The following is a 13655-nucleotide window of genomic DNA, read 5'->3' on the forward strand; positions in this document are numbered from 1 at the left end:
TACGGCCCTTTCATGGCGATACCTGAGTTAACAGGTCTCTTGAACACAGTCCTGATTCATATCAAACACGTTTTGATATTTTGGGTTATCATTCATTTGGGTCTGTTCCCTGTGAGGTCACATGGGCTTTCTTGTTCCCTGACCTAGCATGGTCATCTAAGTAGTGAGGTAGTGTGGTGCGTTTTGTCATGTCAAATAATGTAGCATGTGGACATTTAAGATTAGAGGGTGAAAATGTGTGTAATACAGCCTGATATGAAAACTCTTGCAGTCTGAGGCCACTTTAAGATATCTACGATAGATGTGTGTGTGTGTGAAAATTAGAAGTTAAAAGTTAAAATATGCCACAATGCTCAGCTTGCGGTTGCAGCACAGAATCAAGGAAACACAGGAAACTTCATCATTTCCCCCAGTGAACAAAAACGGAGAGAGTTATGTGAGCAGAAGGTTAAAAAGAAGAACTGGATGTCAACTAATTTCTAGCTATTACGTGTGGTAAATGTCAGTGTCCCTCTTTGACTTTATTAAGGTTTCATACAGGAAAAATAAAGTCATACCATCATCGCCAAAATGCCCAACACATCTATACAAATGAATTAAGTTTGAAGCTAACCAAACCTTATGCTAGCTTTATGCTAGCTAGTTATCTAGAGACTAAAGGCTATACAGACCGACGTGTGCATGCAATTAGTGTTATAATGATAATACCAAATAACAGTAGGCCCAGTTCAACTTTCACTATTTCTGAGTATTTATAATTAATTATAATTCATTTCAAATTTTTCACGGCGATGGATGAACACAGAGACTGAGGGGAAGGTAAACACAGCTCTGTGACTGATGAGGCGATTGGGCTGCAAAGCATTTTACAGGTTCAATCGAGATATTTAAAGTAAGTTCAAGCTGGGGTATTTAATAACATTTACAGGCCCGTTAAAGGTGAAAATAAGCGATTTATTTCAACATAACATATGCGCCCCACAGGGTTACTCTGAAGAATCTTTCTTGCGATGCAGCAAACATGGCGCCCATGATTATGAGTTGGCCAGACTCTCAGTAACATACAGCTCTGGTCACAGTAAGCGCTTGTATTATACATTTTTATTAATGTAAGGCTCTGGTCACAGTTGCAGACCATGGCAACTGCTCCGCAAAGCCATGGACCGTGAGAATTGTAAACATAAATAAATAAATATTTTTTAATCCAACATCACTTTGTAACTGGTGGAAGTAGAACAGATGGCAATATTAATTAAACTAAAACTGAGTGTGTCTGGAGCGTGGTTATCGATATCGTGGCTCCAGTCTCGGACCGTAGCCTACTGATCTGAATCAGGCTCCATATTTGCAGATGCCGCTTCCCTTACCCCCGGGAAAATAGCGTCAGTTTGGTCAATGCATGGAAGCGTGGCTCGTTGTTCACATTGACAGTATGTTCATATTAATATGTTCGAACCGCCTCTCTAAGAAGGACGTTTGCAATTGGTTAATATCAACCCAATCAACATTTCTTTCATTCGCTTCCTTGGCAACAGCTTCGTACCCGGAAGTGATTGTATTCGCCGCGAAATACCAAGAGCGGTTGAAATGTCCTTCTTTTTATTTTAATGTGTTTCTTCCAAACTTAGTATGGCCGTTGACCGGAGAACGTGTTTGTTAATGTTTGTGTAATGTCGTACATGTGACTGTAATGCAGCGCAGTAAATCATCTGTGAGCGTGGAAGTGAAGCAGGTGATCGGAGTTCTTCGCAGACTTCTAGCGGCCGCTGGCCTGGACGCTGTGCCCGCACCGGAGACCTTTAGACGGGCAAAATTTGGTGGTGAACTCGAGGTGGGTCCGTCCTCTGTTACGGGGTAGACGTAACTGCGTAAATGTTTATAAGTTACAAGTTTGGATATATTTTCATTCGTGCTTATTGTATTTAGTCCACTACTGTTGATGGTAATATTACACTCATTGCTCTACTACATTTGTTACTTGTTACGCAGTGCATAGTTTACTTACAAAGTATCTGAATATTCAGAATATAAATATGGTCATCTATAACAAAGAAACACCTAACACAGCTATGTAGATATCTGTACAACTCTGTTTTTACTTTCCTTTTATCTATCTATCTATCTATCTATCTATCTATCTATCTATCTATCTATCTATCTATCTATCTATAAACAGCATTATAAAATAATAAAATAAATATATATATGTCCATATTTATGTAGTGTATCGTCATCTTTCTGTTTGTTCTTTTTCAGGAGGATCAGTTTTGGAAGCTTCTTGCCAACATCCTTCAACTAACTGGCGCTGTTTGCCCTGAAGCCGACACACAGCTAAGTGGAGGTTGGAGAATTTTGAGAAATTCAAGAAATCTTTCAGCTGTTTGGCATTATAAAGCTCTTGCGCTTCCTTGCCCAACTCTTGAATTGTCGAAGGGTTTAAAAAACTTATCAGAATGTGCTCTCTTCGTCCCTGCATCAGAGTGCAGGAAGCTGGTGGCTACAGGCCTGTGGCAGACTGGCTACCATGCAGACTGGATGTATGACAGGGAGGGAGGAGAAGGAGACGAGGGAAGCACTTTCTCCAGCAGAGATCTCCTCCTCGCTCTTGGCTGGCTACTTGCTGCAGGAACACTGGAGAAACTGTTGACACTGCAAGTACAGCAACTGGACAAAACACTGCTAACATCTATACCTGTAAGCATGACTGATTGACTATTAAGAGCATGATGGTAGGGATATTCTTATTCCTTGTATATCAGTAATCTTTCATTTTCAAATGTTAGGTCAACCCGCAGCTTTCTAGTGGGCTCCAGTTGGACTCGATCTCTCTGAGGAGACTTCAGTGGCTCATTGGGTGTCTGAGACATCACGGACGGACCTTGCTGTCCATGCTACAAGAGCGAACTCGTGTTCTTCATGCTGTGAGGAAATATTCTCTTTTCTATTTCCACAAGTTGTAATTCTGTAAAAACACAGTTCCAAGTTAAACAAACAAGACGCTTTGGAGCATGCGTGTTTGAAAGATGATTTCAAAATACATCTCAAATAGACTTATTTTTTGTTGCATGAAATCAGAAAAGTTAGTGTGACATAGAGTATTTCCAGTGATCAAGGTATATCAAGTGTATTTTTCAAGGAATGAAACGTAAGACATAATGTCAGTCGCTGTATGTGAATTCAGCATTTCAACATGGCCCCTCCTCTGTGACTGAGGGAGTGAGAGAGGGCAGTGGGGGTTGAGCGAGCCAGCTGAGTGAATGAAGAAAGGGAGACATAAGCGAGAACAAATCAGGTCTGTGTGAATGCAGCTGCAGGCGAAGTGCACTCTTCATTTTGTGTCCTGTGGCCTCTCTGCTCTTTCTATGTAGCTCAGCCTTCAGCCAAATAGACACACAGATCTGCAGCTCTTTATACATTTGTATAAATTATACACACAGAGCAGAGGAGAGAGATGGAGAAATGTGTGTAACCTTTTGAAAATCTCCTAGTTTGTTATTATTAGAGTATCTATCAGTCTATGGTGGTCTGTCTATGGTCATGGTGACCTTTGACCTTTGACTAGCAATATAATTTCTGAGACATAGTTTTTACAAGAACAGGATGTACGTACATTGTCTATCACCAAGACAGACAGAAAGATTTGCAGATTATATCTTTAAAGGAGTGAAAACGAAGCAAATCAATCTATTTATGGAACAAATTGTGACGCCCGGAAATCAATGTGTCCCCAGGTTTTTTCTGCCAGCCGCCCCTCTGCTGTTTCTTCATCGTCTGATCAAAACTCTGCAGTGCTAAAAGAGGTAAATGTGTGAATGAAGAAAAATAGTAATATTACACAGTTTACTGCTGTTTATTGAACTGTTGTCAACCATAAGTGAAAAAGTTTGTCCTCGGTATGATCCCAGGATCTCCCAGTGTGATTGTTTTTAAAGCTGGAAACACATGTACTTGTGAGAAGTCTTATGGCCTCACACCACCACAAATACTGTATTTAAAGAAAAGTATGTAGTTCTAGAGATACTTGTATTAAATACAGACGTACTGCTTTTTGAGATCTGATTTTTTTATAGCTCCACAGGCCTCGTTGGCGCAGTAGGCAGCGCGTCAGTCTCATAATCTGAAGGTCGTGAGTTCGAGCCTCACACGGGGCAGTTGTTTTAGGTTTTAGGGAGCTGTGGAGTATTGTTAGGCCCCAGGTTCGCCTCTCTCCATGACTGTGGTGCAAGCACCCAACCCCCATTTCGCTCCCCAGACATGGCCTGCCAGAGGCTGCAGCCCACCACTCCGCATGTACACACCTCTGTTTGAACAAATGGATAGGGATGGGTCAAATTCAGAGATATTACAAGTTATTACAAGAGCGTTAGTCAAAACCCAGAAGAAACAACTCCAGATGTCACATGAACTATCTTATTTAGCTAGCTAACCCTAACTCCAACAGCATTATGTTTAGTATTCATATACATTCATATTGTATTCATATATACCTGAACTGCACAGCCTGCTGCCATTAGTTGCTCAATCCAATATCTGCGTTATTACAGTAATAAGATGGACTTATTTACTTACTACTAGAATGAATTTAGCTCCGAAAGGCTTTCTTAAATGAAACTTTAATATTATATTATCAATGCAAGTGTTTCACTTGCAGAAGACTGTCAAATGAATATTTGTTGTTTTTGATTTTGTTCCAGTGAATGTCAAGTTGTTCTCTCTATAGATGTTCGTATTTTATAGGGTGCTTCTAAATCTACATTTTAAAGTGTACATACACATGTCTATTTGTCACAGGACTGCGCTTGTGTCCAGAAGCTCTGTGACCTGCTTGAAGTCTATCTGAAGTGGAAACAAGTGGAGACAGTCTTTTGGACCTGGATGGTGCGTTCAGTTCAGCAACACATCAACCTGTTTAATAATTCTTAATAATTAGGTGCACATTTGTTGATGTGTGATAGAGTATCTTGCAATAAGCAAATAATTAATTTTTGAAGAGGGAAATATGCAGTTTCACACCAGAGAGAATTTGTGATTGGACTACAACACTGCTGTAGTTTTGCTCTGACCTAGTTATAATAGTATTACTTCCAACCTACTGATTTTGTTCAGTTCTCTACTGTGTTCTCCACGATGCCAGCAGCCATGTGTGCCAGGAAATGTGATGTTGATTGTGTGTTTCTGTTTGTGTACGTGCGCACATATGTGTGTGTAAAGGACAGTGTGGTAGACTGCCATCTGATAGATCCTGTTAGAAGGCCTACACATTCACCCAGTGGAACCCAAAGAGTGTGTCATCACGGAAACTGGGGGCTGGAGAAATTGGACGACATGCTACTGAGGCCTCCCACTGCACAGGTGTGCAACACATATAGTGTCTACACTAAAGTTTAGATAGATTAGCATTTTTTAGAAAAGGAAGATTAAGGAAAATGTAAGTTAGTCAAAATTTGAATAAATGCCTGAAATGTTTTTTTCCAAGTGAGATTGTTCTGTCTGCTCTAGCTGCACATTTACCTCTAGTGATCGATGTGGGGAAATAAAGTTATTGAAAATGAAAGTGAATTGATACATCAGCATTAATTTGAGTGTGTCTACTGAGTTATAATTGGCGTACAGGAAATGACACCTCGAGAAACCAATAGGTGGTTTTGAAGCCGTTTGTTGCCCCAGCCATTGCCGTTTTGGCAGTGTGTGTCTCTAGCTTAACTCCCAGCTGATTCAAATAAGAGCAGAGAGGTTTGGTCAGGAGACAGACAGACAGCTAGCAGTACTTGATGGTGTTCCCCCTTTACAGTGGCCAGAAGAGTTCTACATACATCTAACATTAAAAGTTAATGGTTTGCTTCATGTTCTGGGCCATTAAATAGTAAAGACAAGGAACATCATGTAACCACGTCCATACATGAAATGCACCTAAATAATTTTGCTTTTGACCTAGTCCAAGAATTAAATTATAATAGAATTATAATTTTACCCCTCCACAGTCAAACAAGGTAAAGATGCCGTGATATTTATAAATAAATAATGAAAAGGCATTATAACAACAGAAAAATTACATATTTATTAATAATGATAACAATTTTATACAGTTTTGATTCCACATGGGGAAATTTGATTTCTTAATTTGACTCAACCATTCCTTTACACGGAAGTGTATACGCACAGAGCAGAGAGCTGCCTCTTGTGTAATGAGCAGTTTGGGCGTTAGGTGCTATCTCAACGCACCTCAGCCATGAACAGGAGGAGGCTACAAACCTGTGACCCTTCAGTCCCAAAGCTGCAGCACTCCGTTATGTAAAACAGTGACAGTTTTGTGTTCTTGCTGTTTGCCTTATACTGTATGTGTCTGAATTACATTTATATTCCTTCCCAGGATGGACAGAGGAGAGGGAAGGAGGACATTAAGGACAGAGAAGGAGGAGAGAGGCTACAGGGTGGGTTTGGTGTCTCCTCCCTCCCTCCTCTTATATCTTCTCTACCCTCCTTGCCGTCCCTCACCCAGGTCTGTCGAGCCAGGCTGGGGGATGAGAGGCCTGTCAGACCCAGCAGCTGTCCAGCAAAGGAGCCCCACAGCAGGGCCGAGGCTCCAGGTGACCTCCCAGTGTCTGAGGCTGCAGAGCTGCTCCTCCGTGCAGAGGCTCTGCTGCTGGAGAGGAGGGACAGACAGAGACTAGCCAACAGGATGCAGCTGCAGGAGGCGATTGGCAGGCTGGATGAACTGGTGTTGATACCACCATAGACTGTTATTTCTTAATAATTAGATGATGCCATTTCGCAGTGGTGAATGAAATGCTCTCATCACATCGATGCAGACTTCTCTGTTTATTTTCTCATTCAGGATGACGTATGTCACAAATCATGTGCACTAATGTTCAAGGCTCAGATTTTTAAAGAATTTTTTTAGTTTGCCAAAAGTTCACTTGAGAGTGGAAATAGATGTTTGGTTCCTCTGTTTTATGTTTTTGCGGTAGCAAAATAAATGAGAAAAAAAAGATATATATATACACAAAAACAGTTCAAAAATGTGTTGTGGTACAAAGAAGAGCAAGCAAATTAGGAGAATATTTACATTTAATAAACTATCCTTAAAAATAATGACATTTCTAAAGTAAAATAAGTGTAATTTGGGCTCATTGCTGTCTGCTGTTTAGTCCAGGGTCTCAGTGTTGTGTTCTGTCTCTGACTACAACAGTCGACAAATTAGAGACAGCAGCTATTTTCACTGATACTGCCATTTGTGCACTTTGCGAATTAATGCCGGGGCCCAGATTAGACCGTCTGGTGGGCCGCTTTTGGCCTGCAGGCCGTATGTTTGATACCTGTGCATTATATGGTGAAATACAGGAACCATACACTTGTGAGATCATTATGTGTGTGATGTTTTTTTTTCAGAGTGAACTTTAGAGACTATCAGTCGAGGAAAGTGTCGGTGCTGCCTTTGCAAACAAATTGATTCACCTGCTGTAATAACCCACGTTATGGCAAGAACCACTGAACTCAGTAAAGAGAGATCATTACTTCAATACTCGTAGGTTGTTGCAATTTTTAGAACTACTGTTAATGTTTTGAGTGCAGTGGGAGTTGGGGTTGGGGTGCTGCTCTGTGCTTTGCTGGTGACATTGGTGAGGATGTATTCAAAATTCTACAGCTACGTTGCGCTATGCTGTGCAGTTACAAGTTGCTGCTATACAAACTCAAAGAAAAATTACAGACGTCGAAAACATCTTTTTCATATTTATTAATTCACTAAACAGAATCAGCAGGACAAGCAAACTCACTTCAGATTTCGACATACAAAAACATCTCTATTGTTCATCTAACCATCTTTTGGGAAATCAATAGCTTCATTACAGTTTTGTAAAGGGATGCAATAAAATAACTGGTGCAAGAAATAGAAATAGTGTTTGATGTTTGTCTTCTGTTTTCAAAAGTTGTCTGGCTGAACTAACCCTCAAAAGTTTTAAAGGGTTTCTTTTTTTCTAGTTCGGGGTTCAGAGAGTTGCTCTGACACTGAGGTAAATGTGCTGTACGTGCTGAATTATGACTAAGAATTAACCACCAGTAGTTTCTGCATGTAGGAGTTGAGCCACTTCTGCCTCTCCATGGACGTGAGGAGCTTACTCTTCTCTCTGAAGGCAGCATCATCAGCCACCACCATGTTCCTCTTCACCATCCCGGCCCCTTGAGACCACTCAGAAGGCCACGGCCCCTCCACGCTAGTGATGGCAGACCAGACGTTAGAGATTACTGACCAGAAAACAAGCAAGGTACCACAGGGTCCCAGAGTAAAATAGACTGATGTTTTCCTCACAAGCTGCATCTGGTCTCACATGTTTCATGACACAAACAAACAAAGATGTTACTGAGAGATTTTAATATTGCTTCCAATATTTGAGCTTCTGTTAAAAGGAACACAAATACAAGTACTACACTACAACCAGGAGCCAGTTAGCCTAACATAAAGACTAGAAACAGTAACAAAATCTGTCCCTGCTAAGAAATGGTTCTACACAAACGTCCTTCAGAACCAACATTTTTTTAATGGATTACACAAAAGCAATGTGGTCCAACTTTGAGGTCACGATCCAACTGGATTGCTTGTATGTTAATGAGACGAATAAAGTTGAGGTAATTATATATTTTTTTTAAAAAGTCTTGCGTAATGCAACACCTAATAGTTGTATCCCTAAATGAGTTTAAATGAAAATCTTAAAAAAAAACATGTAGACATGTGCAAGGACATGACAAGTTTTGAAAAAATGAATGCAGTGTGGCAGCCCTGTTCCTGTTAGATATTATTATTATAAATTCATTTTAGTGTTTTTTTCCTCTCTGTCCAGTTACCTTGCCTCTGTCCTCTCCGGGGCGAAGAGCCACGCGTCCCTCATCAGCCCTGCCTTGTCTGCTGCTGCTCTGAGGCTGGGCGCCGACATCATTTGGATGCTCCAATCCCGGAGAGAGATAGAAGGGAAGACCACATCCCAGTCGTCTCGCTTCGCTTCATCTGAATCATCAGGACTTCTGGAGTCATACAACGACACATGACTAGGTTTGTTGACGTTAGAGTGTATTACTCTAGTACCACAAAGACAGTAGAAAAAGATTGGAAAATATTCAATATTTAACAGCCATAGTTTGCTGCAGCCTTAAGTAGATTTAATAAAAAGCACCTGAGAGGTAGTCGTGGCTGAGGGAAGCCTGATGTCATCAAGGTCATACCCAAAATGGTAATCAAGAGGAAGGACATACGAGGGAAAGCTGGAAGCTCAGACATTCTATAAAACAAAAACATCCTTCACATAGTTTTACACGACTTTTAAATAAACGCTGCTGTTCACTCTCTCTGCTATAATCTCATTTGGATAAATGAGAATAATAGAATAATAATCAAATGAAGAAAAATGAATGCAGTTTGTATTCAATTAATTCAGCAGTAAACTGAGACATAACAGCCAAAAGAAAAAAAAAAGTTTGTCAGAACAAGGCCATAACGCTTAAATATCTCTCTTTTTTAACCACCAGAGGAGCACTTTCCACAACTTTCCAAAAAAAAAAAAAAGTGGTTTGGTTTAAGGCATGTTATGTTAAATGTCATGTTAAACCTCCTTTTAAAATTTTGGTCTAATGCAGAGCCTGGAAATACAGCGTCATGCAATCACAGTCACACAAACTGAAGAAAAACCTGTGAAGTAATCTGCACACGAGCCTTAAAGAACCTTGGCTTCATGCAAATCATTTGGTTGTACAGTTGTCAGCAGTCCAGTAGTTTGACAATTTCTTACCTGCCTCAATCTGTCTGTCTGTAAAAAGTTCGTAGAAGGAAGCAGCTTCTCGGCGCTGAACTTCAGGTTGGAGGACAGTTGACCAACTAGAAGAGAAGTGTTGCTGGAAGAACCACCACCACGCCACAGCAACAGAAATTAGTCTGTGCAGAAAGGTACTTTCAGTTTGATCCCCTACCAGTTTCTTGAAGATATGGTTTTATCTCCTCTAAGAAGAAAGAAGTTTCTACTAAAACATAGATTTTTCTATTGTCCTATATTTGTTGCTGCTATGCTGTGAGCAGGTTGATGGTGGCTAAAACCCATCAGTGTCTTGTCTTACATACTTATATACCCTGGACTGGAGTGCTTTAAGCCCCCATCCCCCTAAACCACCCACGCATATTCTCAAGTGTACCCACCCTTCACCAGATCAATCCCACTCTGAGTTTAGCGTGCAAGAAGACAATCCTTGTGGAAGTGTAAGTTAGCTTGTTAGTGTCCTGTTTCAAAGACTCTTAGTCATGGCAGTGTCGTAGAGAGCCCAGCATCTTATTACTGAAAATCATTATAGTGCTGGTGTGTATATACGTGCAAGAGTGTTCATTCATACTCTATGGATGAACCAAGGATACATGTTTCTCTCAATGAAATTGCTTGTCTGCAATACACAGTGGCAAAAAATGGACCTGACATCCGCAATGGAATATTAAGATAAAGTAAAACCTTGTAAAATTGAAAGTCATCCTGGAATATTTATTGTTATTATCATTATTATTTTAATGGAATTGACAGAATCTCAAATAAACTTGATGTGGAATTTTAGTCTCATTTTCTCAGAATTCATGTTTAGTCTTTAAAATAACTGCTAGTGTCTACTCTATGTTTACCAGCTGGTAGTGTAGTGGAAACGTCCGTTTGAAATTAAGAAACCAGTACGCTCTGGTCTCTCTGCATGCTTAATTCAGCATCTATAGCACAGATACCGAAAGTAGCTAATGAGCAAAGAATAAAAAACTTTAAATGAACATGCAAATATACCACACTGAATAATAATCATCATAATCACACATAATGATCAAATTACTACATCGATTAAACAGTTAGGTCCACAAATATTTGATCACTGACACAAGTGTTGTTATATTAGCTCTATACCAAAAAAATGTTAAAGATACAGTTATATTATCAATATGGGCTTAAAGTGCAGATCTCAGCTCTAATTTGAAGGTATTTATATTCAGATCGGAGGAAGGGTTTAGGAATTAAATCTCTGTAATTTGTAGCTGTAAAAGTAACTGGACAGCTGACTCAAAAGCTCTTCCATGGGCTGCATGGGCTATTCCCTCATTAATCCTTCATCATTTAACCAGGCAGAAGATCTGAAGTTGATTCTAGGTGTGGCATTTGGAAGGTGTTGCTGTGAACCCACATGTGGTCAAAGGAGATTAAAATGAAAGTACAACAGACTAGACAAAAAAAAAAAAGACAAACTCCATCAGAGAGATAGCTGCAATATCAGGAGTGGCGAAATCATCAGTTTGGTACATTCTGAGAATAAAAGAGCACATTGGTGAGCTCAAGAACTCAAAAGGGCCTGGACGTCTACGGAAGACAACAGTGGTGGATGATCGTAGGTTTCTTTTCACAATGAATAAAAACGCCTTCACAAGGTCCAACCAAGTGAAGAACACTCTCCAGGAAGTAAGTGTATCAGTATCTAATGCTACCAAATAAAGATTTCATGAGAGCAAATGCAGACGATTCACCACAAGGTGCAAACCATCAATCAGCCTCAAAAATAGAAAGTCCAGATTAGACATCAAAGACTCCAGCCCAGTTCTAGAACAGCATTCTTTGGACTGATGAAACTAAGATCAATCTGAACCAGAATGATGGGAAGATGAAAGTATGCAGAATCAAACAGACAAATTCTCAAGTGTATAGGGATATATTTTCTGCTCAAATTCAGCCAAATGCAGCAAAGTTTATTGGACAGTGCTACACAGCACTAACAGACAATGGTCCCAAACATGCTACAAAAGAATATTCTGCAATGTCTGAGTCAATCACTAGATGTCCACCCGATAGCATGCATTTCACTTGACAAAACTTAAGGCGGAAAGCAAGCAACAAACAAGCAACAACTGAAGAATTGTTGCTAGTAAAGTTTCATAGGATTATTTTGTTTAACCACTTGATTTAAACCTGAAACATTGTGTCATTGTCCAAATATTTCTGGGCGTAACTGTATATTCAGTCATATAGTCAGGCATAACATTATGACCACCTTCTTAGTATTGTTTAGGTCTCCCTTGTGCCTCAGGTGTGACTCATCAGAGAATGGACATGGACCTTCTGAGGGAGTCCTGTGGTGTCTGGTAATAGGATGTTGTTAGTGGGGGTCTTTGGGTCATGTGGGTTGAGGGGAGGGGCCTAGAGGGGGATCTAGTGAATGTGGAGGCCAGGTCAACACTTTGTGCTGTTCTTCATGGTTTTTGAGTTGTTCCCGATGTGTTTTTGTGTGTGTGTGTCTCGGTCAGGCTGCATCCAACTGGGGATGGCTGCTGCCATCAAGGAGTATCATTGCTGAACAATGTCCACCACCCTCTACATGACACCATAGTCAGACAGAGAAGTTCTTTCAATGACAGGCTGCTGCTGTCTCTGTCCTGTTCACCATCTCCATTTTTCATATGTTTGAGGTGTTGTGGAGTCGTATAGCCTGAGGGACAAATGGCCTCCTCAACCTAGAGAGTAGAGACGGCAGCTTGTCACTGAAAGTTGTGTAGAGGGCAGTGGACTTTGATTGCCTCTGCCACCAGTGCCAGCGTATCCAGCTCTGTCCCTACCTCAGAGCCTGCCCTCCTTATCAGCGAGGTGCAGCGAGGAAATAAAGACACCAATGACCTTTCTTGCATACAGAGTCTATGTAAGTCCACCAGTCCAGTTTTTGATCCAGAGGAAGACCCAGGGTATCTCTACACAGTCCCCATTGATGGCTACAGGCTCAAGGTGGGACCTGAACCCCCAGACATCCGCTCCCATGTCTTCCAGCTCACTGTACTGGCTTTCTGGATGGAAGAGAGTCTAACTCTACCATCTAGTTTAAGATACTGAGATGCAGAGGAATTAAAAAAGGTCTACCTCTGACGGCTGTTTTTACTTCCTGGTATCTGCTTCTAGCTGCCATTCAGGAAAATGGTTTTTAAATTTGCACACTCCAAATGTTAATCCTCTGTTTACCATAACGGTCATATGAGTAAATTAACCACTGAGTAGCATCATCAGTACACTTTTGATTTTCTTTTTAAAAGTTGTAAGAGTTGATCCTATGTTAGTGCACAACCATCTTTCACAATCTCTGCAACTGAGAAGAGTCTTGAGACAATTTGTTTTGTTATTGGCGCTATACAAATAAAACTGAATTGAATTGAACCAGTGTACATTGATGCAGCATAGTGTCATGGGGTCAATCTTATTGTTACAACTCCACTATTCTGTTTTGATCCCAACTTCTATTGTCTGAAGTATCAGAAACATCAGTTCCATTGAACATTTTCACTCTTGCACTACGCCATGTCATTTCATTCATCATATCAATTTACTTTTTTTTAGAGAAGGCCATTCTCTCTAAGACAACCTGGATAATGCACCTGTAGACAAAAGCTTTTCTTTGATCTGGTACTGATAGTAGGCTTTTACTCCAACAGGACAGTGCTACATAGTAAATATTTCATTTTAGATAAATGTGCTCTGGCTTCTCTGTTACATTCAGTGGTGGCATCTCAGATTCTAGTGAGTTTGTTGACATTTAAGTCCACAAACACACTAGGCCTACCGTATATAGACACCTTGTTAGATTCTTTGCCTCTGGGTCTGTGTGTGGATGCCTGC

The 13655-nt window shown here is 40.4% G+C and overlaps 2 protein-coding genes and 1 non-coding gene across 4 annotated transcripts; 2 read left to right on the forward strand and 1 right to left on the reverse strand.

The window, feature by feature from the left end:
• Window positions 1–1549: 1549 nt before the first annotated feature.
• tedc1 (tubulin epsilon and delta complex 1) lies at window positions 1550–6744 on the forward strand. Of its 2 annotated transcripts, none has more exons than XM_047610407.1 (8): window positions 1550–1831; window positions 2257–2341; window positions 2480–2694; window positions 2784–2921; window positions 3732–3800; window positions 4792–4878; window positions 5212–5352; window positions 6371–6744. In XM_047610407.1, the coding sequence occupies exons 1-8, from the start codon at window positions 1691–1693 to the stop codon at window positions 6734–6736; spliced, it is 1242 nt and encodes a 413-aa protein (XP_047466363.1). In that variant the 5' UTR covers window positions 1550–1690; the 3' UTR covers window positions 6737–6744. The 2 variants fall into 2 exon arrangements, with proteins under 2 accessions (XP_047466363.1, XP_047466364.1); XM_047610408.1 differs by having other exon boundaries at window positions 6500–6744.
• On the forward strand, window positions 4079–4151 carry trnam-cau. Its single transcript has one exon. It is a non-coding gene; the product is annotated as a tRNA-Met (tRNA).
• A 1291-nt stretch (window positions 6745–8035) lies between the features above and the next one.
• pth2 (parathyroid hormone 2) lies at window positions 8036–9923 on the reverse strand. The gene is made up of 4 exons (XM_047610409.1): window positions 9780–9923; window positions 9168–9272; window positions 8842–9018; window positions 8036–8213 (listed from the first exon to the last, which is right to left on the reverse strand). The coding sequence occupies exons 2-4, from the start codon at window positions 9269–9271 to the stop codon at window positions 8042–8044; spliced, it is 453 nt and encodes a 150-aa protein (XP_047466365.1). The 5' UTR covers window position 9272; window positions 9780–9923; the 3' UTR covers window positions 8036–8041.
• Window positions 9924–13655: the final 3732 nt, after the last annotated feature.

Source organism: Mugil cephalus, chromosome 17 (assembly GCF_022458985.1).
Source record: "Mugil cephalus isolate CIBA_MC_2020 chromosome 17, CIBA_Mcephalus_1.1, whole genome shotgun sequence".
In the NCBI taxonomy this organism is placed as follows: Eukaryota; Metazoa; Chordata; class Actinopteri; order Mugiliformes; family Mugilidae; genus Mugil; species Mugil cephalus.